General features: G+C 71.7%; 5 protein-coding genes across 10 annotated transcripts; 3 read left to right on the top strand and 2 right to left on the bottom strand.

The window, feature by feature from the left end:
* The first annotated feature begins 1474 nt into the window (after positions 1-1474).
* CLCF1 (cardiotrophin like cytokine factor 1) lies at positions 1475-11501 on the top strand. Of its 2 annotated transcripts, none has more exons than XM_083838981.1 (3): positions 1475-1605; positions 8521-8687; positions 9750-11501. In XM_083838981.1, exons 1-3 carry the CDS (start codon positions 1590-1592, stop codon positions 10239-10241), a joined length of 675 nt encoding a protein of 224 aa, XP_083695107.1. In that variant the 5' UTR covers positions 1475-1589; the 3' UTR covers positions 10242-11501. The 2 variants fall into 2 exon arrangements, with proteins under 2 accessions (XP_083695107.1, XP_083695106.1); XM_083838980.1 differs by lacking the exon at positions 1475-1605 and adding an exon at positions 2251-2419.
* SSH3 (slingshot protein phosphatase 3) lies at positions 11421-23228 on the bottom strand (the record flags this gene model as incomplete). 3 transcript variants are annotated; one of them, XM_083838970.1, is made up of 16 exons in its annotated part: positions 11421-12150; positions 12481-12598; positions 12667-12793; positions 18279-18549; positions 18744-18944; positions 19333-19479; positions 19563-19609; positions 19689-19817; positions 19894-19987; positions 20227-20415; positions 20920-20985; positions 21103-21174; positions 21243-21361; positions 21943-22096; positions 22214-22251; positions 22941-23228. In XM_083838970.1, the coding sequence occupies 16 exons, from the start codon at positions 23226-23228 to the stop codon at positions 11748-11750; spliced, it is 2463 nt and encodes an 820-aa protein (XP_083695096.1). In that variant the 3' UTR covers positions 11421-11747. The 3 variants fall into 3 exon arrangements, with proteins under 3 accessions (XP_083695096.1, XP_083695097.1, XP_083695098.1); XM_083838971.1 differs by lacking the exon at positions 12481-12598; XM_083838972.1 differs by lacking the exons at positions 11421-12150; positions 12481-12598; positions 12667-12793 and adding an exon at positions 17658-18098.
* Positions 13495-15587, top strand: LOC310900679 (glycine N-acyltransferase-like protein 3). 3 transcript variants are annotated; one of them, XM_083838977.1, is made up of 6 exons: positions 13495-13614; positions 13744-13825; positions 14261-14368; positions 14440-14560; positions 14874-14994; positions 15082-15587. In XM_083838977.1, the coding sequence occupies exons 2-6, from the start codon at positions 13748-13750 to the stop codon at positions 15500-15502; spliced, it is 849 nt and encodes a 282-aa protein (XP_083695103.1). In that variant the 5' UTR covers positions 13495-13614; positions 13744-13747; the 3' UTR covers positions 15503-15587. The 3 variants fall into 3 exon arrangements, with proteins under 3 accessions (XP_083695103.1, XP_083695104.1, XP_083695105.1); XM_083838978.1 differs by having other exon boundaries at positions 14473-14560; XM_083838979.1 differs by lacking the exon at positions 14261-14368.
* Positions 15582-17090, top strand: POLD4 (DNA polymerase delta 4, accessory subunit). Its single transcript, XM_083838982.1, has 4 exons — positions 15582-15714; positions 15907-16183; positions 16266-16377; positions 16456-17090. Exons 2-4 carry the CDS (start codon positions 15910-15912, stop codon positions 16478-16480), a joined length of 411 nt encoding a protein of 136 aa, XP_083695108.1. The 5' UTR covers positions 15582-15714; positions 15907-15909; the 3' UTR covers positions 16481-17090.
* On the bottom strand, positions 23195-27622 carry ANKRD13D (ankyrin repeat domain 13D). The gene is made up of 15 exons (XM_083838973.1): positions 27417-27622; positions 26794-26929; positions 26579-26703; positions 26240-26285; positions 26024-26167; positions 25621-25810; positions 25467-25533; positions 25307-25388; positions 24985-25046; positions 24776-24906; positions 24536-24693; positions 24320-24451; positions 24012-24175; positions 23802-23881; positions 23195-23589 (listed from the first exon to the last, which is right to left on the bottom strand). Exons 1-15 carry the CDS (start codon positions 27504-27506, stop codon positions 23343-23345), a joined length of 1854 nt encoding a protein of 617 aa, XP_083695099.1. The 5' UTR covers positions 27507-27622; the 3' UTR covers positions 23195-23342.
* Between the last annotated feature and the right edge of the window lie 162 nt (positions 27623-27784).

Consider the following 27784-nt stretch of genomic DNA (forward strand, 5'->3'; position numbering starts at 1 on the left):
GGGACCCCCCCCCGGCACTGCGGGGAGCCGGGCGCAGCCCCCCCGGACCCCCCGAGCGCCAGGGCTGGGGCAGCACCGCCGCCTCCCCCCCCCCCCCCCCCCCCCCCGGCCCGGCAGCCCCGGGCAGTGCCCGGCGGCCCCCTCACCCCAAGCAGCTTCGCTCCCGGTGCCGCCCCGCCGGGGGTGCTGAGCGCTCAGCCGCGTGTCGGTGCCACACGTTGCTCTGTCCGAGCCCAGGGCGGGCAGGTTTGGGGTGGGGGCGTCCCTGCATTCAGGGCTGGGGTGGGCTTGGGGTGCCACGGGGATGCGGTTGCTCCGTGCGGAGCAGTGGGGAGGCTTCAGAGCGGGGATGAGCCCCAGCAAAGCCACCTTCTGCCTCCCAGCCCTCTCAAGCGCTCCCCAGCTGCCGTGCAGTGCTTTTGTTTCGCACAAAGATTTTGGGGGGAGCCAGCGCAGACAAGGCTGCGCCCCTCGTCGTGAGCGAATCCCCCTCTCCCTGCAAAAAAGGGGACACGAGGCTCACCTCTGCCGCCGCACGCTGTGGGCTGTGGGTCGCAGGGGGAAGGGGCTGGCCGTGTGTCCTGGCCGCGTGTCCTGAGCACGCCGGCCACGAACCCCCCCGGTGGTATAGCTGCCCAGCCGGGCAGAGCAGGAGGGCTTCGCACCGTGCTCGGCCCCCAGGGTCCAGCCCGGCGCCCCCGGCCCGCTGACGGGGACGGCAGCCTCCATTTCCAGAGGGCCGGCGGGCACCGGAGCGGGGTCCCTCCTCTCGGGGCAGGTTGCTCGCAGACGAGCCGGCTGTCAGCAGCCTCGCGCCCTGCCCGAGCAGCCGCTCGCGGGGCCGGGAGGAGAGGGCTGCGCAGGGCGAGGGCGGCGGGGCACTGGGGCCGGTACCCGGGGCACTGGGGCCGGTACCCGGGGGACTGGGGCCGGTACCGGGGGACTGGGGCCGGTACCCAGGGCGCGGGGCCGGGGCCCACCGGGCACGGGCGGCAGAACGGCAGCGATACGCACCGGCAGCCGCGCACCGGGAGCTCCGCCGGGAGCCGGTGGGGGGGGGGGGGACACCGGAGCCCCGACGGCGCCGGGCCGGGCGATGCCGCGGCCGCGCTGCCGCCGCCGGGGGTTCGGTCACCTGCCGCGGCCCCGGGGCAGCGCCGAGAGGTCCCGTCGGAAGAGAACGGCGCGGGGCGGGAGGCGGCCGGGCCGGGGCCGGGGCCGGGGCCGGGGCCGGGGCCGGGGCGGCGGGGCCATCCGCCGTCCCTCCGTCCGTCCGGCCGTGCCGCCCCCCGCCCCGCACCGGCCGCCCTTCCCCGCCGCTCTGTCTGTGTGTCTGCCTGCCTGCCTGTCTGTCTGCCTGCGCCGCCTCTCTCCGCCTCTCGCTCCCCCTTGCCCCGCGGCGGGGCGGCAGCCTGGCACCCCACGCCCCCCACGCCCCCCGCGCCCCCTCGCCCCTCGCCCCTCTCCCCTCGCTGCCCTCCCCGCGGGGAGCGGGGCCGCCAAATGGGAGCTCCCAGCCCGGCCCCGGCGCAGCAGCGCGGCCGCCCCGCAGCCCCCCTGCGGCCAGGACCCCCCGGGCCGCCGCCCCCATGGATTTCCGAGCAGGTAGGAAGGAGCCCCCCGCCCGCCGCCCCGTCCCGCTCCCCGGCCACTAACAAAGGGCGAGCGGCAGCCAGGGCCCCCCCGGGAAGGGGGGAAGAAGGGGAGGGGGGCGCGAGGAAGGGGGCATTCCCCCCCCTTCCCCCCTTTCTGCGGTCCCCCCCCCCGGTTCTGGTCCCCGTCCGCTGCCCCGCGCGCGGCGCCCGGTCCGGCCACAGCCTCCCCAGCGCGGCCGCGGAGCCCGGGGGGAGCCCGGGGGAGAGGGAGGGGAATGAATGGAGCCCGCTCTTGTGTACAATTGCATCAAATACATTCTTGAAAGCAACCTGGTTCTGCTTAACACTTGAATTTCGGAAAAAAAAAAAAAAAGGAAAAAAAAAAAAAAAAGGGAGGCAGCAGCTTGGAGAGAGGGTGTATGCGAGCTCGCGTTTTTTTATTCTTGCATTCCTGGACACCAATCAAAAGAGCAAATCAAGGGAGGTGGAAGGGGGAAAGGCAGTGAGTGAGGGAGCCGGAGCGTGGTGCAAACCGTGCACACACTCACACACCAAAAAAACACAGCCCAGACAGCTTCTTCCACCTAACACCCAAGCAAACACAAACCAAAACAAATAGGGAGAGGAGGAAAAAAAAAAAAAAAAAAAAAACACCCGAGCGAGCGCGAGCGAGTGCGAGCCAGGGCAGAGGAGAGCAGGCAGCTTCGCCGTCAGCGCGGGGCTCGGGGCTCGGCGCAGCACCAGCCCCACGCCCGGGCTCCTCGCGCCCCCTCCAGCCCCGCGCCCTGACTCTACTATGCTAAATGTGGCCGGGGAGCCCCCAGGTAAGACCGAGGGGCCGGGGGCAGGGGCGGGGGGCTGCTGCGCCTGGCGCGGCTCGCTGTGCCGAGCCGCTGCTGATTTTAATTTGATTTGATTAAAACGTCTGTCTGGCTTTGGGATTGATTTAAGACTTTCCCCCTCTGCTTTTTTTTTTTTTTTTTTTTTTTCCCTTTCTCTAGTTCCCTCTTTTCCATGCATGTTTGTGATTACCAGGGAGGGAAACGCCGCTTAGCACGGAGAATTAAAACCCAGGACTGACAGAGGGGAGGAAAATGAAAGTCCCTGGGACTCGGGGGGGCAGGAAGAGCTGCTTCTCCTTCCCCGGGGCTCACTCGTGGGGCAGGCGGCGCGAGTGCAGGCATGTGCTGCAGCCTCTGAGCCCCACCGGGACGTGGCTGACGCTTTTGGGGGTGCTGGGGAAATGCCCCGCTCCGCAGAGGGAACCGGCACGCCGCCACTGCCCTGGGGCTCTGGCCACAGCTGCCGGATGGCTTTGTTACCCCGGCCCTGGCGGCTGGAGCCGCCCCCGGGGCCCTGGGAAGACGGGGGGCTGCCGGCCCCGTGGCGCGGAGGGGCTGCGTTGGGGCTGCCTGGCGCAGAAAGGAAGGGGAAAAACGCTGGAAAACAACCCTTAAAAGGTCAAACTGTGGGCGCTGTCGGCCGGGCTCCCGCCTCGCTGGGCGCGGGGCTGGGGACACGAGGCCGGGGCCAGGTTTTGTTCAAGCTCCCGCGGAGCCGGCGCGACTCGGGGGAACCAGAAAAGTGGGGCCGGCAGCCGGGGGCTCCAGCTCCTGGCCCCATCGCGCCTCTGAACCCCGTCCCCAGCTCGGTGGAGGTGGCGGGGAGCTGGTGGCACCAGGAGGCTGCCGGCCGCGGCCTGCGGTCAGCCCGCGGCACAGCTCGTGGCGGGTGAGGGAGGGAGGGGGATGCCGAGGGCCGGCCGCCGCTCCGCTCCCCGTTTGAGGCCGTCCCCGGCCCGGCAATGTCCCGGGGACGGGGCTCAGGGATGCCGGGCTCCCACCAGGAACCGGTGTCCCCGCGCCTCGTTAGCAGGCTGCGCGAGGGCACGGTCCCCGCGCACATCTGGGCTGCATTAGCCCCAGCCCGCGAGCAGCCTCTGAAGGGAAATGCAGAGGGCTCTGCTTACAGGGCTGCGCCGGGGGAAGATTTATGCCCTGCTAAGTGGCACATTTCGCCATAAATCACCCCCTTCCCTGCGCCCACCTGCCCTGCTGCCGGGAGCTGCCTCCTCCTGGGCTGGGGGGGGGGGCTCATCCTGGCTCTGTGGCCCCTTGTGTGCCCGCCAGGTGCCCACACAAAGATCCCAGCAGGCACACGCAGGGATGCGCTTGCACCCACCTGCCCTCACCAGCGTAGACGGGACGTCTGGGTGGCCAGCTTTCCCACTTGTGCCATGGCAGCGCCATGGGTCTGGGTGGCCCGCAGACGACAAGCCCGCGCCTGGTGCTGCTAGGGCACCGGGGCGTGCAGTGCTGCCTCCGCACGTGCGGCTTCCCAGGGCATAGCCATCCCCACCGCGCCTGCCAAGCGGAGCGGCTGCTCCCATGCAAACCCGCCAGCAGCGTGGCACGGGGCGGCTGGAGGGAGATGCCAGCAGTGGTGGCAGGTCAGGGGCTGACGGCACCCATGGCACGGGGCTCGGTGCCGCCATGCGGGCTGGCACCGGGAGCCCCAGCTGGCCCCACACCCCCAGTCCCCCCCTGTGCTGGGAGCTGCCGCTCCCCTCCCGGGCTCGGCCCCCAGCTTGCCGTTTCCGCTCCAGGCCGGAGAGGGGCCAGGCTGCCTTTGGCGCTGGGCTGTCCCTGGCTCCGCCGCCGCTCCCATAAAAGCTCCCTCGGCTCTTTGTGCTGTGGCTGCAGGCACAGCCGCCTTGGCCCTCGGCACCACAGGGGACGCGGGTTGGGGTGCCTGGCGTGGGAGGGATTTTTGGCACTGTCAGCCCTGTGCCAGGAGTGCCAGATGGGTCTGCGGGCACCAGTGGTGGGTGCAGCGAGGAAGGGGCACCGGGGAGGCTGTGCCGTTGGGTTCCGCTGGCGTGCGTGGCGGTGCACGGCAGTGCGTGCCGGACAGGCGCTGCGGGTGCCCTCAGGCAGCACCACGCAGGGCCGGCCCTTGGTGCAGGGTCTGGTTGGGATTAGGGGCCTGCTCCCCTGTCTCCGGTTGGGGGGGGGGGCTTCCATCGTGCCGCTGGCTGGAGCCGGATGGGAAATCCAGGCCCAGCTAATTACGGCCTCGCTGGAGTCTCCCGTGCACGGATGCATTTATAAACACACGGAGGAGACAGGATGTAAACACTCAGTGCGGGCTGCAAGCTCATGCATGGCCGGAGGGGCGCGGGGCCGGGCTCCCCCCGCGTGCTCCCCCGACGCCCCTGGGGATGTGGCCTTGCTCTCAGGGACCTGCACAGGGCGCAGCAGGGCAGGCACGCTGCAACTCCTCCTCCCGGCCAGGCCTGTGGTAGGTCTGGGGGATCCCCACTGCTCCCCGCTGCCTCTCACTGCCGTATCTGGGGGCAGTCACGGCACTTTGGGTGCAGGAAATATCAGCCACAGTGCCTGCGCGTCCCTCCCGTCGGGGACCACAGGACCCAACGTCCAGGTGCGGGCAGCAGGCGTCCTCACGCCAGGGCCACGGGGCTGCTGTCAGCGTTAAAGTCCCGCAGCCCCGGGGACACGAGGTGTCCATCCCGGCCCATCCTGCGTGCAGCATCTCCCGGCTGGCTCCCCGCAAGCGGCTGGCGGCGGCTGCCACGTTGTGCAAGAGCCCGTCCGTGAGGGCGCGCGGGGAGAGCCGGGGGTCGGGGCAGCCGGGGCCGCTGCTATTGTCTGCTCCGTCATCGCTCGCGGGCTTCACGCTGCTCCCCGCTCCTCAATGGCGCGCTCACGCTGGCTGCCGCAGGACGTCCCGGCTCTGTTCCCGCCCCGCAGCCGGGCAAGCGCCGCGGAGGGGCCGCGCTCCCAGCGGTGCCGGGCTCCGCCGTCCCTTGGCCGCCAGCCCATCAGATACGGCAGCTCCCGCCGCCGCCTCACCGCGCTCGGGGCTCTGGGCTCCGCGGTGCGAGGGGCCGGCAGGGCGGGGGTCCCCCCTTCCCCAAGCCCCCGAGCCGCTTTGCTCAACACTTTCGGGAAAAGCGGCGCTGGCAGCTTGCGGTCACGCCTGACCCCGGCAGCTCCCTGCCCACGGCGTGCCCAGGGAACAGCTCAGCGCCGCACAATGGCAGCGGCGGCTCGCGGGGGGGTCTGCTCGGCGGGGGGGGGCAGCAGGGGCAGGCCCCCCCCCCGGCCTCATCGCAGGGCTGCGGTTCTGCCGCTGTCTCCCTGCTCCGTGCTGTCCCACGCCTCCAAAGCCACGCGGGTGGCGGCCCCGCTGTGACGCACGGGGGCACGGCCGGGCGAGCTGTCCCGGGGCACTGCTGTCGGCCCCCTCGGTGCCCACAGATCCCCACCCATGTGCTGGGGCAGTGACGGGAGGGGGTGCTGCTGGCCGCTGCTCCGGGGGGGGGCCAGCTCCCGTGGCCCTAGCTCTCCACCTGCCCGTGGGGCCGGCCCCGCAGCCGCTCCGTGCTTTGCTTACGTGGGCCGGGAGCATCCTGGCCCCACTCCAGGGCCGGTTTTGAAACCCTCGGGCTCTTCCTCTCGACGTCACTGGGATCCAGCTGTGCCGGCCCCGCTCGCCGCCTGCCCCCCCCTCCCTGCCGGGCCCGGGACTGCGTGGCTGCTGCCTGTGCCGGTGCTGAGCCATTTTCCACCCAGTGCCGAGCCGTCGTGGCCAAGGCGGGTGAGGGAGAGTGGCTGCACCGTGCTGGGCTTCCCGCTGCAGTCGCTCCCAGCTGCCACACGGCCAGGTCAGTGCCACCGCTGTGATGCCGCCACGGCCAAGCATCCCAGCCACCACCCAGCCCCGGACATCCACATCCACCAGGCGCTTCCTGGTGCCCTCCTTCATCCTCGTCCTCATCTTCACGCTCCTCCAGCCCCGCACCCCAGCTGCCTGCCTGGGAGCTGCCGGCTGCTCCGTCCTCGTCCCCGTTCCCCCTCGCGCCCCCATCCTGGCCCCCCCAGCTCTGTTTGCCTTGGCCGCAGCAGGGCTGGGGCCGGGTGTAAATCCCTCTCTGGAAACCCGAGCCGGTGGCGGGTGAGGGTCCCGCCGGCCCCGCTGCGCAGTGCGGGGCTGCGAGCGCCTGTGCCGGGCTCGGCCACGGTGGGGCCGGGCCAAAGCAAACACCCGGGGGCGGGTGAGTCACCGCCATGCGGCCCCCCCCCGCCGCCCTCGGCCCACGCTCGCACGCACACTTGCACGCATGCAGCGGGACCGCGGTGCGCCCCCCACGCTCACCATGCTGGGACCCATGGGCTCGGCCGTGCACGAGCGGCTCCGCGTGCTCCCTGCGTCACGGCTGCGGTGTGGGGCACGCGGCGCCCGTGAGGTCACCGTCACGTGCAAGGGTGTGCTCGGGGGCTGACATCAGTGCGCAGCGTCACGGACGTGCACAGCGTGTCACACACCTTCACGGTGGATCTCACGTGTGCTATGTGCCACACACATGCACGGTGGATCTTGTGCTTGCTTGGTGCATCACGCTTGCACGGTGCACGGCACTCCTTCGTGGCGCGCGGCACGTCTTCATGTTGTATCCCACGTCTGCACCGTGCCCGTCACATGCCTGCACGGAGTGCCACAGCTGCACGGTGTGCATCGCACGGCTGCACGGTGCCTCACGCGCACGGTGCCTCGTGCATGCAGGAGCTTTGCGCAACGGCACCTGTGCAGGGCGCATTGCACACCCGCAGGGTGCCGTGCATCACCAGGAGACGGCATCCCACAGCTGGTGGGCGCAGCCGGGCCGGGTGCCACGCGCAGGGACTGGCGCAGCCGCAGCCAGGGCGTCCCCACGGGCCCGCGTGCGTCAGTGGAGCTTGGCTGCTCCTGCCTTTCCAAACCTCCCGGCAGCATTTGACGGGGAGTGGTGACGTGTGAGGGCACCGCAGGGCTCCCCGCCGCCCTCGCCTCCCTGGGGGGGCCGCCAGGGGCTGCCCGTGCCGGGCAGGGCTGGGAGCAGGGCCGTGCCGTGCGGAGCCGTGCCGCGGCGTGCCGGCAGTGGGTTGTCCCCGCGGAGGAGGTGCCGGGAAGCGCGGCAGGGTGCGCAGCGAGGTGCCAGTTGGACGGAGCCTCCTGGAAGCGGCCGCGACCTCTCGGTGAGCGGGGCTGGCTTTCGTAACCCGCCCTGACGTCAGGGCGCTGGCGTGGCCCGGCCGGCGGTTTCCGGCAGAGGCCTCGGCAAAGGTTGCCCCGCGCCCCAGCCGCCCTGTGGGGTCCTGCCCCTGACCCCTGCCCGGCCCCAGGCTCCCAGCAGGGCAGGGCCAGATGGGATGGGAATGGGGACGGGGACAGGGACGGGGATGTGGATGTACTGCTGCAGTCCCGCAGGGTGCCCAACGTGCTGTGATTAGGAAGGCAACCAAGCCCGCTCCGGCATTGGTGGTAGGTGACTCGGCGTTCCCAAATATAACCCGGGCGTCCCGGCGGGAGTGCAGCAAGCAGCGCTCGCTCGAGACCATATAAAGGATTGTTTCTGCAGTCCGCGGTCGGCAGTGCACAGAGGAGAGGCCGTGCTGGATGGTGGTCCCAGTGGTGCTGGTGGGGACACTGGGGTCCCCAAAGCCCCTGCTGCACCAGTCCGGGCTTCCCATGTGGATGCTGAGCGGCTCCGCTCCATGCCCAGACCTTCCCTGCCTCAGTTTCCCCGTGTGCAGGATGAGGCTGGGGCTGGTGGTGAGCGTGCCAGTGGCACAAGGTCCATGAGGTAGCAGGGTATCCCTGTCACCGGGTGAGAGGAGGAGGTCTTGGGCGCCATGGGCAAGACCGGACCTCCTCGGGGGGGCGGGGAGTCTGCATCCCCCCCACCCAGGGAGGTGGGGAGCGCAGCAGAGGTCTGGTGGAACCAAGTGGAGCAGCCGCCGGGGCGCTGCCACATCCCCAGCACCCCAGAGCCCATCACACCCCACCAGGGTGCCCCGGGGCTCCCGATTTCCCCATCCCCGTGCCGCAGGGACCCCCCTGAGGCAGCGCCGTGTCTCTGCAGGAGACTCTTGGGGGATCTTTGCCTTCCTGTGTGCTGCGCTCTGCAACCTGCCGGCAGTGCCCGCCCTGAACGGCACGGAGGAGCTGGGCGCCGGCCAGTCCATCCAGAAGACCTACGACCTGACCCGCTACCTGGAGCACCAGCTCCGCACCCTCGCTGGCACCTATGTGAGTAGGGGGCTCGCCCCCCGCCCCGGCTTGTCTTCCCCCCCATCTCCCTGTTGGCACCACAAGCCTGGGGACCTCCTGCTTCTTTCTGTGTCCCCACCAGTGTGGGGACCCTCCCGCCTCCCCGTGGTGCAGCGTCAGGACAGGGGTGGGACTGCACCTGTATGCATGAGGCTGTGGGTCTCCACCCATGCTGGAGGCCAAGGAAATGCCTCATCAGGATGAGGGCAGGGGCCGGGGGAGCCGCCCTGTGCCTCCGGCGGAGGGCGTCTCCCCCGGCCCCTGCCCTCGTCCCAGGTCCAGGCATGGGGCGCGGGCATCTGCACACCCCTGGCTCCCTGCCACCGCCTCTCCCTGCCCGCCAGCAGCACCGGCCCACGCGGAGGTTCCCTGTCTCTGCCCTGACGTGCCCCCGGTGCTGCTGGCGTGGCACAGCTGGAGGTGCCTCGGTGCCACTGCTGTCCCCCCGCTGCATGCAAGCTCTGGTTGAGCTCCCTTGGTTGCTTCCGTTGCCTGGATGTGGGGACACGGCGGGTACGGGAGGGGGACATGGAGGCCTGGGACGTGGGGATCATGGGGAACCGGGGACACGGAGCTCAGGCACAAGGGGATGTGGAGACTGGGGGAACACGGTGGACACATTCAGCAGGGAGACACGAACCTGGGATGTCAAGCACATGGGGAACTGGAGACGTGGTGGGCATGGAGCTTGAGGACGTGGTGGGGCATGGAGATCGGGGTAGGGGGACAGGGGAACGTGGTGGGCACGTCCATCTGGGGGACACGGAGATCTAGGCAATCAAGGGCATGGAGACCAGGGATGTGAAGGAGAAGGAGAGGCGGTGGACAGGGGGACCTGGAGACCTGGGATGTGCTGGGAATGTCCAGCTGGGGGACGTGGAGAGTGGTGACACAGTGGGCATGGAGATCAGGGATACGTGGGCGGGAGGCTGCAGAGACGTGAGATGCGTTGGGCACGTGGAGCACACAGCAGCTGGGGACACGGGGGACAGTCCCACCCCGGTCCCCCCCCCTCCTGACCCCCTCCCTCCCACCTTGCAGCTGAACTACCTGGGCCCCCCCTTCAATGAGCCCGACTTCAACCCCCCGCGGCTGGCGCGCGCCGAGCAGGTGCCCAGCGCCACGGTGGACTTGGACCTGTGGCGGGGGCTGACGGACAACGCGCGGCTGGCAGCCAACTACCGTGCCTACAGCCGCCTGCTCTGCTACCTGCGCGGGCTGGACGGGCAGGCGGGCACCGCCGAGCTGCGCCACCGCCTCGGCCACTTCTGCTCCAGCCTGCAGGGGCTGGTGGTCAGCATCGCCGGCGTCATGTCCTCCCTGGGCTACCCGCTGCCCGCTGGCCCTGCTGGGCCCCCGCTGCCCCCCGGTGCCCCCGCCGCCCCCAATGACTTCCTCAAGAAGATGGACGACTTCTGGCTGCTGAAGGAGCTGCAGACCTGGCTGTGGCGCTCGGCCAAAGACTTCAACCGCCTCAAGAAGAAGGTGCCGCCCGCCGTGGTCACGCTGCGCCTCGAGGCGAGGGGCTTCTGAGACCCCCCCCTGCCGCTTTGCCAAGGTGGGGGACGGGGCCCCCCGAGGCCACCCCACGTCCCCACCAACGCCTTGCCGCGCCTTAATGGATGGGGCTTCAGACCCCGAATGCCACCAAAGCCACCCCACGTCCCCACCAACACTACTGTGCCTTAACAGATGGGGATTCTGTCCCAAAGTGCCACCAAGTCCACCCCACGTCCCCACCGTCAGCTCACTGTGCCTTGAGATATGGCGCTCCTGACCCCAAAGTGCCACCAAAGCCACCCCACATATTCATTGCCACCTTACTGTGCCTTAACGGACAGGACTTCTGACCCCAAAGTGCCACCAAATACACCCCACATCCCCACCACCACCACTGTGCCTTAACAGAGGGGCTTCTGTCCCTAAGTGCCACCAAAACAGCCCCACATACCAATCGCCACCCTGCTGTGCCTTGACAGGTGGGGATCCTTACCCCAAAGCGTCACCAAAGCCAGCCCGTGTCCCGTCTCCCCCCATCGCCACTGTGCCTTAAAGAGCAGGGCTGCTGACCCCAAAGCGCCACCAAAGCCACCCCGCGTATTCATCATCACCTCGCTGTGCCTTGAGAGATGGGGATCCTGAACCTAACGTGCTGCCACAGCCACCCCGTGTCCTCACCTCGCCGTGTCCCGAGGGATGGGGCTCTTGGCCCCGCGGGCTGCCTCACGCCCCCGCCATTGCCTTGCCCAGGGGCGAGGCACTCGGACGCACGGGGCCACCACGGCGCGCCTCCACCCCGCGTGCCCGGGGCACGGGGCTCCTGCCCCGGCGCGCCACCGATGCCGCTCACCTCCCCGCCACCCCCGCCGGCCCCGTGGGGGCTGCCCCACGCCCGTGGGGCTGGGAGCGGCGGTGTCTTCGCCCTGCCCCACGGCTGCAACGAGCCCCGAGCCCGCGGCACCCCCGGCGCCCTGCCGGCCCCGAGGGACCGAGCCCCCAGCGCCGAAGCCCCGCCCCCAGGAGCAAGAAGCCCCGCCCACCCCGCGTAGCAAGCCCCTCCCCCCTACGGCAGGCCCCGCCCCCGCTGCCCCAAGCCCCGCCCACCCCCGCGGTTGCCAATCACCCCCGGTGGGCGGGGCCAATGCCCCGGGGGCGGGGCTTGGGGCTTGGGGCGGGGCCGCGGGGGCGGCTGTCTCGGTGCGTCTGTGAGTGTTTATTTATTGGAGATGTTATTTATTAGGGTATTTATTGCAGAAGATCTATTCTTGTATTAACAAATAAAAGCCTTTCTCCAGTGCTGCCGCCGCACCCCCCCTCACCCCGCCCCAGCCCACACCGCACCGGGGGGGGGGGGCAAGGAGCCAGCACACGCCATCAGTAGGGACCAGAGTGAACGGGGGGCAGCTGCACCGGAATCCCCCTGGGGTTGTGGCGGTGCACGTGGGGCATGACAGGGAGCTCGCCGGGGGCCAGAATTCGGGTGGAAGCCCCCCCCCCCCTTGGCCCGGTGGTGACACCCCCATTACGCCCCCCTGGGCACTACTGGGGGGTGCTGAGCAGCATGTAGAGGGTGCCGGGCTGGGGCAGGAAGCCGGTAGCACTCAGGGCGCGCAGGGAGGGCGTGTTGCAGGGCAGCACGCCGCAGTACACGGGGAAGCCACGGGCGTGCAGCCCCCGGCCCAGCGCGGCCAGCACCAGCCCGCTGAGCCCGCGGCCACGCCAGGCGGGCACGGTGTAGCCGTGGCTCAGGCAGCCCAGGGGGTCCACCAGGCTCCAGGAGAGCGGGCGCCCGCGGGGGTCCAGCAGGCAGGCGCTGGGCAGTGCCCGCACCAGCCCCTCTAGGAACCGGCGGCTGCGCCCCGTGCCCCCGAAGCTCCACGTGGCGTTGAGCAGTGGGACGTGGGACGGGGACAGCGGCGCCAGGCGCAGCCCCGCTGGGATCCTGCAACAGGGTGGGATGGCGGGGGGAAGGGGTCCCCGACGCCCTCAGTGGGGGTGGAGCAGGGACCCCCTCACCCAGTGCCACCTAAGGATGGGGTTGGGGACCCCCGTGCCACCCAGGAACAGGACTGGGGACCAACGGGACACATGGGGATGTGGGGACCACTGTGCCACTTGGATAGGATCAGGGGCCCCCCTGCCACCCGGGAATGGGACTGGGGACCCTGACGTCACCTGGGGCTGAGCTCGTCACCCCTCTGCCAGCTGGGGATGTGCCCAGGGACCCTTGTGCCCTCCCAGGGACGAGCCGAGCCCTCCCCCCCCAACTCACTGCACACGGGACCGGGGCGGCTCAGGGCTCAGCATCGCTCGGTACCGGAAAGTCTTCACCCGCAGCCCCTTGGCCGCGGCCGCCTCGCGCACGGCCTCGTGCACCCCGTCCTGCATCCCTGGGGACAGCCCCGTCAGCCAGGGCAGCGCCGGGGGGCGCGGGCGCACGGCTCCCCGTCCTGCTCACCCTGCATCTGGAAGGCTCGGCTCCAGTCCACGGCCTCGGAGCTCCCCAGCACCGCCCGCCAGGCGCCCTCCTCGCGGTAGAACACGGCCAGCTGGTTGGCGTAGAAGTCCCCGGGGTCCGCCTGCTCCTGGGGGCACGGCGGGGACAGTGAGCACCCAGCGCGGCCGCCCCGACCCAGTCCCTTCCCCCCCCCCCCCCCGCCAAGGGGCACCTCTGGGCGCAGGCGGGTGAGGACGACGGCGAAATCGGGCCACGAGTCCACCAGCACCTGGTGGGCAGCTGGGTTCCCCCGCGCCACCGTCATCACGGCCCCCAGCACCTGCAGGACGGGGTCAGCGTGGGGGGGGGGGGGCCGCGGCGGGGGGCGACGCCACGGGGTGGGCAACGGGGCCGAGCACGGCGATGGGGACACACGCACTGCCCGGTGTCCCCATCGCCGTCACAGCAAGGGGGGGTCCCCAGCACCGTTGGGGAGGCGGTGGGAGGTGCGGGGGGGGGGGTCAACCGGTCCTGTCACCGTCACGGCGATGGCACGGGGGTCCCCAGGGCCCGTGTCACCGTCAGTGCGGGAGGGATGAGGGAGGTACGGGGGGGTCCTCTGGTCCTGGTCACCGTCACGGCGATGGCACGGGGGTCCCCAGGTGCCCCCCCAGCCCCGTCACCGGCAGGGAGGCGGGCAGGCTCCTCCGCAGGGCGCCCTCCAGGCGCTGCAGCTGCCCGGGGCACGTCAGGATCCGCATGGCTCCGCACCGGGGCAGGCTGCACCGCCGCCGCTCAGTCCCCGCGGCACCGGGGGGGCACGGGAGGGCACGGGGGGGGGCGCCGCCACGTGTCCCGGGCACGCGGGGACGGGCCCTGCCCACCGCCCGCCCCGGGCACGGGGCACTCGCCCGGCCGTGACGGTCGCCCCGGGACCTGCCGGTGTCACCGCCTGCCCGCAGCCCCCGGGTGAGTGCCGCGGGGACCGGGGAGCCCCGGGGGGGGCGGCCGGGACCGGGGTGCCCGGGGGTGCCCGGGGGTGCCCGGGGGTGCCCGGGGGTCCCCATCCGCCCCCCGCTACCGCCGGTGTCCGGGCAGGGCCATGCTGATCCTGCGGTGCCCGGCCCAGCTGCAGCGCCTGGAGGACGCCCTGCGGAGGAGCCTGCCCCGCGCCCTGCCGGTGAGCGCCCCGCCGCCGCCGCCACCCCCGGCCCGCACCGGGACCCCGCCGACCCCCGCCCCGACCCCCGCGGGCATCCCGCGCCAGCCAATCACGGCCCGGACGGGCTCTGCCCCAGCCAATGGCAGCCCGGCCTGCTTCCAGCCGGCCAATCCCCTCCCGGGTCCGCACCGGCCCCGGCCTTACCGGTGCCACCTCCCCCACGCCCCCTGCCCGCCCCTCCGGTTGGCCCCGCCCCTCCGGTTGGCCCCGCCCCTCCGGTTGGCCCCGCCCCCAGCCACGACCTGGCACCAGGCCCCGCCCCCTCCGCCTTCACCCCCCGCACCCCGCAGGAGGGCGGCCATCTTAGGTGAGGGCAGGGCGCCCGGGGCAAGCGAGGCCGTGCTGCCCGGGGGGCCCCCGACGGCCGCCCCGTCGCTGACGCCCGCCCCACAGGTGTACGGCGCCGTGCTGAACATCAACCGCGGCAACCCGGGGGACTTCGAGGTCGCAGTAGATGCCTGGCCTGACTTTGGCGCCGTGCTGGCGCGGCGCAGCGGAGAGGTGGCTGGCGGGCGCTCGGGGCACGGGGCTGTGGCTGTGCCGGGGGGGCTCAGCCCAGCCCTGCCCTACAGGCACCAGTGGACGACTGCTACTGGAACCTGCAGGCGGCCTTCTACCGGGACGTGGGCGCCTACCGGGCCCTGCTGGAGACCCCGGGCTGCCTGCGCTGGGATGCTGCCTTCCACATCTTCGGTGGCTCCAGGGCACCGAGGGGCTGGGGTGGTGGGGACACTGGGAGCCTGGGTCGGGGGGGCTTGAGACACCAGTTGGTGCTGTGGGCAGGAATGGGTGGGTGCTGATGGGCACTGGGGTGCTGGATGCACTGGGGATGTGAGTTGGGGCACTGCGGGTGTACCAAGGGCAGGGACTGGGTGAGCAGGGTCCCTGGGGAGTGTGCTGGGGGAGGAGAGAGGGGCAGTGGGGGGTCCTTGGGGATGCTGGGGGGCACGGTCAGAAGGCACAGGGACAGGGAGGAGTGGGGCACCTGCTGCTGCCGCCCCCCCAGGGCTGCAGGATGGGGTGGCCACAGTGTCCCAGGACATTGCAGCAGCCAAGGGCGTAGAGCTGGAGGTGACTGAGTACTACACATACCTGCACCCCGACCCCAGCACCCTACCTGAGCCACAGTGAGCACCATCCCCATCCCGTCCGTGTCCCAATCCCTGTCCCGTCGCCGTCCCGCCACCGCCCACGTCCCGTCCCTCTCCCCGCAGGCTGGACCCCGACGTGCGGGTGGGCACGCTGAGCCCGGCCCACGCGGAGCTGCTGGACGCGACGTGGGCGTACGGGGGGAATGCGCGGAGCCGCCAGTACCTGGGGGAGCTGCTGGAGCGCTTCCCCAGCCTGTGCCTGCTGGACCGGGCCGGCGAGCCGCTCTGCTGGGTGCTGACCGACGGCTTCGCGGCGGGGGCGCACGGCTTCACCCTGCCCTCCCAGCGCCGCCGCGGCCTCATGCGGGTGCTGACCGTCCTGGCCGCCCGCCGGGCGCTGGCCCGAGGCTTCCCCACCTACGGGCACACGGCCACGGGCAACGGCGCCATGCAGCGGCTGCAGGAGGCGCTGGGGCACCGCCGCCTGCCCGGGCTGTGCCGCTTCGTCCTGCACAACCCCGCCCTGGCGCGGGCCGCGCCCTGACCCCCCCGCCCCGGTCCGTCCGTCCGCCCCCCCCCCCCCCCCCCGGGGAAAAAACACACGCAGGAAAAATAAAAGCAGAAATAAAGCCGCAACGCCCCAACACCCGCGGGGCCGGGGCCGGCCCTCCGGGGACCGTGTCGGCGCCGGGGGGGGCACAAACAGGCGCCCTTCCGGGGGGGGCGGGAGAGGCAGAGCGGCGGGGAACGCGCGGGGTGAGTCACGGCGGGGGGGGCGGCACCGGGACACCGGGGGGGGGGGGGGGGACGGACACCGGGGTTGTGCGACGGCGGCCGGGGGCAGCGGTGGAGGAGAGGGGACAGAACAGCCGGGGGGGGCTCGGGACCAGCGGGGGGGGGGGCGGCGCCGTGCCGTGCCGTGCCGTGCCGCAGCCGCCCCGTCCGCAGGCCATGGAGCGCACCGGGCTCATCACCGACTCCTTCCCACGGCGGCACCGGCGGCCGGGGCGCGCCGAGAGCAAGGACGGCCCCGCGGCGCGGCGGGGGGAGCGCGGCAAGGGGCGGGGGCGGCGGGCGGGGCCCGCTGTCGTTCCGCCCCCCCGCCCCCCGCCCTTACCCACGCAGGAGGCCGCCCAGGAGCCCCCGTCTCCCCCCCGGCCCCCCCCGGATCTCCTGGACATGCTGCGGCGCTTCGACCTGGCCTGGGAGTACGGCCCCTGCACGGGTGAGCGCCCCCCGAGCCCCCCTCCCAAGGCCGCCCAGCGACCCTCCCCAGTTCATAACGCCCCCCCCGTATTCCCCCACAGGCATCACCCGCCTGCAGCGCTGGGAGCGGGCGCAAGCGCTGGGACTGAGCCCCCCGTTCCCAGTCCGTGACGCCCTCCTGGAGCATTGCGATGACCCCGCAGTCACCTACAGGTGTGTATGGGACCGGGGTGGGCTTCTGGGGACAGCGGGGACCGGGGGCTGCTCGCTGATCCTGTTCTATCCCCCCAGCCTCTGGCATGAGTACGGGCTCTGAGCCAGCGGAGGGATGCGGAGTAAAGGCTGGCGTGGATGAGGTGGCTGCAGCGTGGCGTGTGCGCTGGGAGAAGTGAGCCGAGAGGCTGTAGGGGCACAGAGCTTTGATGCCAGCACCGGGGTCCTGCGGCATGACACCTGGTGGCATCGTGCCGCAGGACCCCGGTGCTGGCCAGCCTCCCCTGCCCTGCGTGGGGATGATGGCAGTGGCGATGCAAGGCGCCTGGTAGCAAGTATGAGAGCTCAAGGGGGAACAGGGATGAGAGGTAGAGGAGGGCTGGCGGGGGGCTTGCAGGTGAGAAGAGGGACAGTGGGGGGGAAGAAGGACAGCTAAGGAGGAGAAGGGACGCAGGCAGAGGTGTCCCTTCCTAGGTGACCATACCGCGCATCCCCCGTAGAGCTGAGGTGACCGGGGTAGTGGCAATGCCAGAAACATTTGGATGGGGCCATTTGGACAGCCCACGGGAGCCTGCATCGCATCTGCCTCCCAGAGGCGTTGGGGGGGGGAGGGTTAGTCCTGTGGGATTCATTTGATTATTAGTAGTTTTGCTGTTTAATAGCGTGCAGAATCGTGTAAGCACAAATTAATAAAAGAGTGAGTTTGTTAATTATTTAGGCTATTGGTTACTTAATTTATTGGCTTCCTGGCAGGCCGTTGGCACACCACCGAAGCATGTCGGTTACGTGCCAGCGGAGCGGTGCAGCCAGCCGCCGTGAGACCCGGGCCCGGCCCCGCGCCCTTCAGCCTGCCTCGTCCCGCTGTGGGGGCTCCAGGCAGCTCTCTGCATGCAGGGCCCCGCGGGGGCGGACGGGGGGCGCCTTCCCCACCGGGCCGGCCGCCGGTTCCTACAGACTGCAGTCTTCACACCCACCCCCCGCCCCGGCCTCGCACAAGATGGCGCCGCAGCCGCCCTCCGCCTGGACCACATTTCCCATGAGGCCCGCGGGCGGAGGAGCCGGGCGGGCGCAGCAGCAGCGCGCAAAGGCTGCTGGGAGTTGTAGTGCGCGGCTCCTCCTCCCCAAGCTGCCCCGGCCCCCGGGGACATGGTGTACCCCTCCTGCTGCTGGCAGCACTGGCGTTACCCCACACCTCCCACACGGGAGCCCCACGCCTGTCTCCACCGACCTCAGCCCCTCACTGCGAGCCCCCCCGGCAGAGGCAGGGTCCCCACACCAGCGACGTGCATTACGTGCTTTATTGTCAGGCTGGTGCCGTGCTGGTGCAGGGTGCCGGCGTGGCGAGGTGTGGCCCGGGGGCTGTATCACCCCCCAGGGGTGCAGCAGGGCCCCGGGCAGGGGGGTAAGGCAGTGCTACCCCATGCCCCGCAGTGCAGGCCGGGGGGGGGCAGCAGGCCCCCACCCTGCCCCATCCCCTGGTGCCATTGCAGGGGGCCTGCCCCTTGTCCTCCTCCCCGCTGGGACTAGGGGGCAAGGGGTGAGGTGGGGTCAAGGGCAGGGTCGCAGCCGGAGGCAGGTGGGCTGTGGTCTTCTGCGCAGGCTGGGCCTCCATCCACACTGGCCTGGCGCACTACGCGCCGGGGCCGAGAGCTGGGCCGTGCCCCTGGGGGTGACCCCCCTGGACCCCCGGGGTCCCCCGGCACCTCTGTGGCCTCAAACACCTGCGGGAAGCAGGAGGGGCTTCCAGACAGAGCTGCTTCGCCCCACGGCCCCCAGCATCCCCAGTCCAGCACCATGTACCCGTGCCCCCACCATGGTCAGCGTCCCACCGGCCACGCTCCGTGCCACAGCCTCACCCTGTCCACGAACCTCCCCCCGGTGCCCCCTGCCCTGGCACTCACCTCCCCACCAAGGGGCTCCTCCAGCAGCTCGTGGGGCTGTGGGGACTCCATCAGGCTGATGCTCCGCATGACGGCACAGAGGGAGATGCGGGGGCGCTGGGGTGCCCCCGACAGCCCCGGCCCCGCCGGGTGCCTGCTCGCCTCCTCGGGAGGCTGCGGGGACGGGGCTCGGGGCTCGGGCCTGGCAACCTCGTCCCCTGGTGCAGCCTCCTCCGGCTCAGGCTGGGACACGCGCTCTGCCGCCCGGGGCTCCCAGAGGACGCTGTGCCGGCTGCCACGGGAGCACCCGCGGTCACCCGCTGCCCTGGCCCCGTCCCCTGCCGGTGAGGGCGGGGCTCCCAAAGGCGAGAGGGGCGTGGCCTCCTCTGGCCCCACCCACACCGACTGCTGGGGGCGTGGTCACAGCACGCCCCACCCACGGGGCGTGGCCTCGATAACCCCGCCCGCTCCGCTCGCCCCGCCCACCTGGCGCTCAGGATGCCCTGGTAGAAGTCAAGCTGGCGCATGAAGCCGGGGTTGGGCAGGACGCCGGGGCGGCAGCGCCGGACGTGCCGCAGTGCCCGCTCCAGGGGCCACCCGAACTCCTTCATGGCGTAGGCCAGCACCGTGGCTGCCGAGCGGCTCAGCCCCATGCGGCAGTGCACCAGCGCCCGGCCCCCGCGGGCCCTGCGGCAGCCTCACTGCGACACAGCTCCTGGCGTCCCCGGGGACCCCGGCGTCCCCAGGGACCCCAGGACCCTCAGCTGCCCAGCTCCCAGTGCCACCCATGGCCCCAGTGCTTCCCTGCCCCATGGTTCCACGTGTCCCCAAGGACCCCTTGCCCAATGGACCCCTTGTCCCTAACGCCCCCAGTGTCCACAGAGAGCCAGTGACCCAGAGTCCCTCACCTTCCAGCATCCCCCAGGGCCCCCAGCACCTCAGCCATCAAGATGCTCCTTCCCTGCGCCCCTCTGCCTCGCCAGTCCTGCCCTAGTACCCCCACTGAGCCCCCCACGCTCCATGCCTTGGTGACCCCTGCCCCACCACATCCCCGGCACACCCTGTCCCCACTGACTTGACGTCGGAGAGGAAGAGGAAGGTATCGTTCCAGTGGGGCAGGAGCTCAGCCGCCTCCTCGTCATACACCCGCACGTTCATGTAGGTGAACAGTGCCGGGAAGAAGTTGTCGATCTCCCGTGCCACATTCAGGATGTGGGTGATGCTGCAGAGTGCAGGCAGGGGGGATCGGGGCCGTGCCCCCCACTGCCCCCATGCCTGCCCCGCTACGGATGGCCCCTCGCGCACCGGTTCTGCTGCAGCTCCTCCAGGTTGGCAGCGTTCCACTCGGAGCCCTGTGCCAGCGGTGATGGTTGGGGACAGCCCCTCCTGCGCCCCACCCGTGCCCTGCCCGCGCCCTGCCCCGCTGCCCACCAGGTAGAGGTGCGGGAAGACGCAGGAGGGCCGGTCCATCTGCGCCAGCACCAGCAGCATCTCGTTGTCGATGAAGTCCTTGTGCTGGGCCAGGCTGCGCCCCGTGCGCCGCTCCAGCTCCGTCCGCACCTGGCACCGCGGGGGGTGAGGGATGCGGACGGGACCCCCCCCCGTGCCCCATCCCGCCCCCGGCCCCAGCACCCACCTCCTTGGAGGTGACGCTCTCCAGGTCAGCGGAGGCCAGGACGTCGCGCAGCAGCGCCCGCACCGCCTGCTCCGTCAGCTCCGGCACCGCCGGCCTGGCACCACCGCAGCACCTCAGCACGTGCCCCGACCCCTCCCAGGCCCCGCCCACTTCCTTCAAGCCCCGCCCCCGATACGCAGACCCCGCCCCGCAGCCCCGCCCCCACAAGCCCCGCCCCCTCCCACAAGCCCCGCCCCTCACACAAGCCCCGCCCCCTCCCACAAGCCCCGCCCCCCTCCCACAAGCCCCGCCCCCAGCCCTATCCCAGGGGCACAGCACAGGGCCCGGGCTTACCCCGGGGGCTGGGGGGAGCCGGGGCGCACGGACTCCAGGTCGGCCATGGCCAGCCACTCGTTGAGGCAGCTCTGCTCCGAGCTCAGCGCAGCCGCGTAGTCCCGGGCCCAGAGCAGCGCAGGGCCCCCGGGGATGTGCCCCCCGCGGTCCGCCTGCTCGCAGGCTCGGTGCAGCTCCTGCAGCACGGCCCTGCCGCACAGGAGCCTGGCACGCGGCCCCCTCGCCCTGCCCGCACCGCGGCCTCCTCCCAGGACCTCATCTCCCAGCCCCACACGTCCCCGGTCATGGTGCCTCTGACGTCGCCTCACGGCCTCATGTCTTCTGCCCATGTCCAAAGCCCACCCACACATCCCCTGCTCACACCTGTGTCCATGGTGGTGCCCACACCTCCCGTGCCCATGTCCCCAAACCCATAGTGGTGCCCACGTCCCCCATGACATAGTGGTGCCCATGTCCCCTGTGCCATAGTCCTGCCTATGTCCCCCATGCCCACATCCCCCATGCCATAGTGGTGCCCATGTCCCCCGTGCCATAGTGGTGCCCAAGTCCCCCATGTCCATATCCCCTGTGCCATAGTGGCTCCCACACCTGCCATGCCCATGTTCCCCATGCCACAGTGGTGCCCACTTCCCTCATGCCCACGGTGATACCCACATCCCCCATGCCCGCGGTGGTGCCCAGCAGCTGGCTCACCACATGGTCTGGACAGAGATGGGCTTGAAGATTCGGGTCTGCCCCCCAGACATCACGCTGAACCCCCTGGGCACCGCAGGGACACACACAGGTCAGGGTGGTCACCCCTGCCCCACTCCTTCCTGCAGGTTCTGTCCATCCCACCAGCCCCCTCTCCCCCCCTTCCAGGAGGCTCCCCCTTACCCGTCACCATCGAGGAAGACCTGGGTGTCACTCCAGAGGGGCAGCACCATGCCCAGGGTGCAATGGGTGGACCTGGGGTGGGCAGAGGTCAGGGGGGCATGGCTGCCTCTACCCCACCCCGGTCTCCCAGCTTCACTCACCCCTCGTGTGGGAAGTCCACACCCAGCAGCACCGTCTGGCCCTCGGCACCTGCCTCCTCCGGCCGCACCACCAGCAGGTACCTCACCCGCTGCGGCCGCACCGACTCTAGCCGCACCGCCTAGGATGGGGGAGGCTGAGGGGAGACCCTGCACCCCCGGGGCAGCACGGCTGCTCTGCCCCCCGCGCCCATGGGGCTGGGGATGACCTGCAAGCACCCTGGGGGCACGCTGGGCCCCAATGCATCCCCAATCCTGTTGCCATCACCATTGCTGTCTGCATCCCATCACCTCCCCATCCATCCCATCCCATCCCATCCCATCCCATCCCATCCCATCCCATCCCATCCCATCCCATCCCATCCCATCCCATCCCAGTCTCGTGCCTGTCCCCTGCCCGTCCCTATTGCCATCCCCATCCTGACCCATCCTGTCCCAGTCCTACCCTATCCACATCCCATCCTCGTTACCATTCTCATTGCCATCCATATCCTGTCCCCATCCCTGCTTCACTCTCATCCTCATCCTCATTTTGTCCCTATTCCCATCCCATCAGCACCTGCATCCTCATCCCATCTGTGTCCACGTCTGCATCCTGGTCTCCATCCTGTCCCCATCCCATCCTCATCCCCATTATTTCCATGTCACCGTCCCCATCCCGTTCTCGTCCCATCCCACCCCTGGGGAGGTGGCCATGCCCTACCAGACGGATGGCATCCTGGGGACGCAGCAGCTGCATCATGAGCTGGAGGTGCTGCTCCTGCCGCCCCGGGGGCGCAGCTGGGGGGGGCTCAGCCACCAGCGGCTCCTCGGCAGGCAGCAGCAAGGCAGCTCCCTTGACCATGACGAAACTCTGCCTGGGGCAGCAGGGCTTTGAGCAGGATGGGGGGCAGCAGCAGGGAGGGGACAATGCTGTCCCATCCCCACCCCAGTGCCCCAGGCCCCCATCCCCTGGCTTGGGGACCCCTTCTCACCGCCTCTGCAGCTGGCCGCGCCTGGGCACATTGTCCTCCTGCAAACGTGGGGGGGCAGTGCCCCAAGGGGAGCATGACCATGGGCATGACCATCGGTGCCCTTTGACAGCGACACCCTGCCCCTCCCTCCCCCCCCCCCAGCATGGGCACAGCAGGGTCCCATGGGGATTGGGGAGGGGTCCCTGGGAGCTGAGACCCCTGGGGAGCCGGAGTGCGGGGTCCTCACCCCAGTTCCCCCTCCCACGCTGGGCGCTGCCCAGGGGAAGTGCTCACAGGGGCTGTGCACCCCGATAAGGCCCAGCGGTCGGTGCGGGGGGGCGGGTATGGGCTGGGAGCTACTGGGACAACCTGTGCCCAACTGGGAGGCGCTGGGCCAGCCCCCGACTGCCGTGGGAGTCACTGGGACAGCCCCTCCAGCCAGCGGGATCCAGGGGGGCAGCCCCCCCAGCGAACATACTGGGAGCACTGGGGACGAGCGTGGCTTTACTGGCAGCAGCTGAGGACCGCGACCCCTGCTGTGCTCACCGGGCAGCCCCCGACCGCGTGCTGGGAGCGGACGAGAGGGGCCCGAAACCGCGGCGGCCCCGGGAGCGGCGGGGGCAGCCCGCAGCTCCGCCACCCCCCCGCGGCGGCAGGGCCCGTCCCAGCCCGTCCCGTCCCGTCCCGTCCCGGCAGCACCCGGCGGCCCGCCCCGTCCCGTCCCGTCCCGCCCCGGCCCCGCACTCACCGCGGACCCCCCCGCCCGCCGCACGGTGACCAGCGCCATGCCCCCGCCGCGCCGCCCCGCACCAGGAAGCGCCGCCGCCGCCGCCGCCCCGCCCGCGGCGGGCACGGGAACGGCCCGGGAGCGGCAGCGGGCACGGCCCCGCCCCGGCCCCGCCCCCGCGGCCCCGGGGCAGCCCCTCCGGGGGCACGGGGCCAGATCGGGGGGAGGGAGCCCCCCCGGGACGCCCCGCGGCCAGGCACAGTCGGACACAGCGCTGTGTGTAGGTCTGTATGTATAGCGTATGTACATCCGCGAGGGACCCCCCCCAGCCCCGCGGGGTCACCGCACAGCACCGGGGGGGGCCGTGCCGGGCCCGGCGGGGTGCGGGGGGCAGGAGGGTCCCGGGGCCGGGCCCCCCCCGCGCTACTTGTCGGTGAGGGAGAGGCGCAGGATGCGCTGCAGCTCCTCGTCCTCCTCCCGCCGGCGCCGCTCGCGCTCCTCCTGCTCCTGCTCCGACAGCGCCATGGCCAGCCGCAGCTGCTCCGCGAAGCTGCCGTAGCCGGGGGGCGCCGGGGGGGGGGCGCCGCCGCCGCCGCCTGCCCCGGGTGGGGGCCCCGCCGGGGGGGCGGCGCCGGGCCCCGCCTGCAGCAGCAGGCTCTCCTGCAGCGCCCTGCGGGACAGCGCTGAGGCCACGCCCCCGAGCAAGCCCCGCCCCTCCGAACAAGCCACGCCCCCACCCCCGTAGCCCCGCCCACCCACCCAGCCCCACCCCGACACCTTCGAGCCCCTCCCCTTCCCGCCAAGCCCCGCCCCCCTCCGGGCGCGGTGGGCGGGGCTTCCCCAGACCCCGCCCCCGCCCCCCGCCCGTGGGCGGAGCCTCACCGCTCCAGCTGCAGCTCCTCGTCGTAGGGCGGGGGGCGGGCGCCGGGCCGCGTGTTGGTCAGCGCCTCCCACACCGTCACCTGCGGGGGCGGGGCCTCGTAGAAAGGGGGCGGGGCCTGGTGGGGCGTGGCCTCTCCCGGGGGGCGTGGCCTCTCCCGGGGGGCGGGGCCTCTCCCGGGGGCGGGGCCTCTCCGGGGGGCGGGGCCTCACCTGGTCGGTCTCGGTGCCGGCGTCGAGCAGGCTCTGCTGGATGGCGAACTGCAGCAGGTCGTCGTCCTCGTCCCGCAGGGGCTCGCTGCGCCCCGCGCCCAGCACCGTGTAGCCCGGCGGCACCTCAAACACCCCCGGCTCCACCTCGCACGGGAAGGGCCAGCCTGCGGCACCGCCACCGCTGGGGGCACCGCCACCGCCTGGGGGGGTCCCCCCAGCACCCCGCACTCACGCCACCCCCAGGGGGATCCCCCCCACACCCCCCGCCCCGATGCCCCCACACCCCCCAGGGCACCCCCATCGCTCACCTCCAGGGCCGGTGGGCTGCGCGCCGGGGGGCTGGGCGGGGGCGCAGACCCGCACGGAGCCCAGCGGCTGGTCGCAGCCACAGAGGTTGCTGAAGGTGATGCGGGCGTTGAGGACGTGGAAGAGGGGGATCTCTGGGGGCACCGGGGGGTCAGCAGCCCCGTGCCAGGTAGGCCCTGCCCCTCCCGCAGCCCCCAGCCTCGCAGCCCCAACCTCACCGATCTTGACAGGGAAGCCAGGGGGCAGCTTGAGGGTGATGAAGTCGCGCAGCTTGGCGAAGTGGGCGTTGGAGATGGCCATCAGGTCGATGATGGGCGTCACCTGCTCCGCCAGCGACAGCGGGTGCTGCTCGCATAGCCACAGCGTCGCCTTGAACCTGCCCGGGCACCGGTGTGGGCACAGGGACCGCCCCCGCACCCCACCACCATGGCCTGCCTTCCCCCGGCCCCGGTGCTCACCTCTGCACCTTGCTGGACACCTCGATAGGGCGCCCGATGTTGCGGGCCTCCAGGTCGAAGTGTGGGTCGAAGTACTCCTCGGGGGTGATGGCCGTGGGGTTGGTGGGGCTGGCCGCCTGCAGCACGGGTGCCTGGGGAGGGCGTGGGGGGGGCACAGCTCAGCCCTGCCCCGCCCTGCATCACCCCCAGGCCCCCTGCCCACTGCTCACCCCGTTGTGGGTGCCGTGCTGCTGCGCCAGGCCCAGGAAGGAGTGAAAGGGAGTCCTGGAGCCTGCAGGGAGACCCCGAGGTGCAGGGGGTAGTGCAGGCAGGCACGGTGCACCCAGCACGGTGCCCCACATCACCCCCACGTGCTGCCCCACACCGCCACCCACGCTGCCCGACATCGCTCCACACAACGCCCAACGTCACCCCGCAGGCTGCCCCCTGTCACCCCGCAAGCACTGCACCCAGGAAGGAGGAGGGCCTTGACCCGGGAGGGGGGTGGGCCCCCACTGCAGGCAGCCCCCCCTTGGTCGCTGGGGCTGTCACCTTTGCTGCGTGACTTGTCCTGGTCAGAGAGGTGCTCGGTCCTGGTCTTGGTGACCAGCTCCACGTTGCTGGCGCTGTACACCTGCAGAGACAAGACACAAGGACAGGGTCAGCCCTGGGGTCACCACAGCCCCCCTGCCCCCCGCCCCACTAGGCGCACCTTGGCCTCGTAGCCACTGACCACCTCCATCTTCTCCGAGCGCCAGCCCCAGATCCCCGACTTGTTCCTGGGAAGGGGTGTGGAGGCATCAGGCCCGCGGCCACCTCACCTGTGCCCTGCCAGCCTCCCCGCCACGAGCACCCCCCCCACGCACCGCTCAAAGGCAATGTTCCTCGTGTCGAGGTGCGTGGAGACGATGGGCGACGTCAGCCGCCCAGCCACGTGCTCCTCTGAGGGCTGCATGGCCGCCAGCAGCAGGTCGGGCTCGTGCAAGGCCAGCGCCAGCGTCTCGGTGTAGACCACCTGCTTGTCGTGGTCCACCTCCATCACCACTGCCCCCTCCTCTGCACGTGGGGAAGGGGGTCAGTGCCTGCCCCTGGCCCCACCATTCCCACTGCGGGGACGGGAACCCCCGGCACCCAGACTGCCCCTGCCCCTGGGGGCATCTGGGGTCTCCGTAGGGGATCCGGCGTCCTTATGGGTGAGTACGTGCAATGCACGGGCGCCGGGGGGACCCCTGGGGGGTGGTTGCAGGGTCTGAGGGTGCTGGAGCCAACCTTCTCCCTTGAAGATGTAGCTGCGGCGGCCCCGCTGCCACGTCATGTGCTCGAAGCCCAGCAGCGTGGTGTCAACCCGGAGGCTCTCGCCCCGCTTCCAGACGCGGTAGACGTCGCTGGGGCACACCTTGGAGACCAGCGGCACTGCGGCACCGGCACCCGTCAGCAGCACGGTGGGGGCGGCCCCCCCCGGCCCCAGCCCCCGGCCCTGCTCACCCCAGCTCGTGAACTCCCACTTCATCTCCACGTAGAAGTCGGAGGCCTGGAAGAGATGAAGGCGTCACAGGGCAGAGGGGTGACACGGCAGGGGGCTGCAGCAAGGGGGTCCCAGCCGGGAGCCCTGGGTGGGTGGAACAGAGCCCCAGTGGGGATCCTCGGCAGAGGCCGAATTGCGGGTAGGGGATCTGGGGGACAACCAATCGGGGGATCCTGGGGGAGATGGGGGTCCTGTGGGGGGCCCCAGGAGCTCGCCAGCAGCCTCCGTGACCCCCACTCCCCAGCCTGGCGGGACCCCAGCGCCAGCGGTGCCCGGTGCCCACCCCGGCAGGGCCGTACCCGACGCAGCTTGCTGAGCAGCTCGGGGATGCCGGCGAGCCGCCGTGTCGCTCGCTGGTAGTCGCGGTACTGGAGCACCAGCTGCACCATCTCGGGGTCCCCCGTGCTCACCGCCTCCTGCAGCACTGGGGCACGGGGTGCCATCAGCCGGGCACCACCAGCGCCGGTGTCCCTGCACCTCCCGCCCTGCGCCGGCGGCCCCCGTGCCCACGTACCTGTCCAGCCGTTGGCGTTCTCCCGGCCCACGTTGGCGTTGTGCCGCAGCAGCACCCGCGCCGACTCCAGGTGGCCGAGGGACACGGCCAATTCCAGCGGGGTCCGGCCACGGGGGTCCATCAGCTCCACATCGTGCTGCGGGCACGGGCAGGGTCATCCAGGCACCCCGTGCCCTCCCCGTCACCCCACGCAGCCTGGTGCTGCCCCCAGCCCCCCCAGCTCCCCGCGCTCCCATCCTGGAGCCCCGCGCCCCCAGCTCCCCCCTGTCCCCAGCAGCCCCCGAGCGCTCCCACCCCCAGTCCCTCGGTCCCAACGCGCCCAGCCCTGTCCCCCCCAGCGCTCCCCGTCCCCCGGTGCCCCAGCACCCTGTCCCGGTGTCCCCGGTCCCGCCGGTGCCCGCAGCCTCCCCGTCTCCCCCCTCTCCCAGTCCCCAGCGCCACCCCAGCGCCTCCGGTCCCCTCCTATGCCGGAGCCCCCTCCCGCAGCTCCCAGCGCCCCGTCCCCCCCTGTCCCGGCGCTCCCCAGCGCCCTCCTGCCCCCCCCGGTGCCCGGTGCCCGCGGTGCGGAGCCTCTCGGTGTCCCCCCCCGCCCCCCGACCCCTCGGCGGGAGCGCGGCGCCCACCGATCCGGAGCGCAGGGCGCTGTCCAGCGCCTGGTGCCGGTTGTGCCAGACGAGGCGGTGCAGCGGGAAGGTATCGGCGGCCCGGGCCATCCCGACACCATGTCCCCGGGGGGGGGGCCGCGCCGGGCCGGGCAGCGCGCGGGGGGACGGGCCGCAGCTCCGGGCCTGCCCGCAATGGCTGCGCGCGGGGGCGGCGGCGGCGGCGGCGCAGCGCGGCGGCGCGGGGCGGGGCCGGCACCGGGCACGGCGGCCGGGAGCACCGGGCCCGCAACCGGCGCCGCGGAGCCGGCTCACGGCACCGGGGCACCGGGGCACCGAGGGCCCGGCCCCAGCACCGCCCCCGGCTCCGGGACCAACCCCCCCAGACC

Source organism: Anser anser, assembly GCF_964211835.1.
Source record: "Anser anser genome assembly, chromosome: 5".
Lineage (NCBI taxonomy): Eukaryota > Metazoa > Chordata > Aves > Anseriformes > Anatidae > Anser > Anser anser.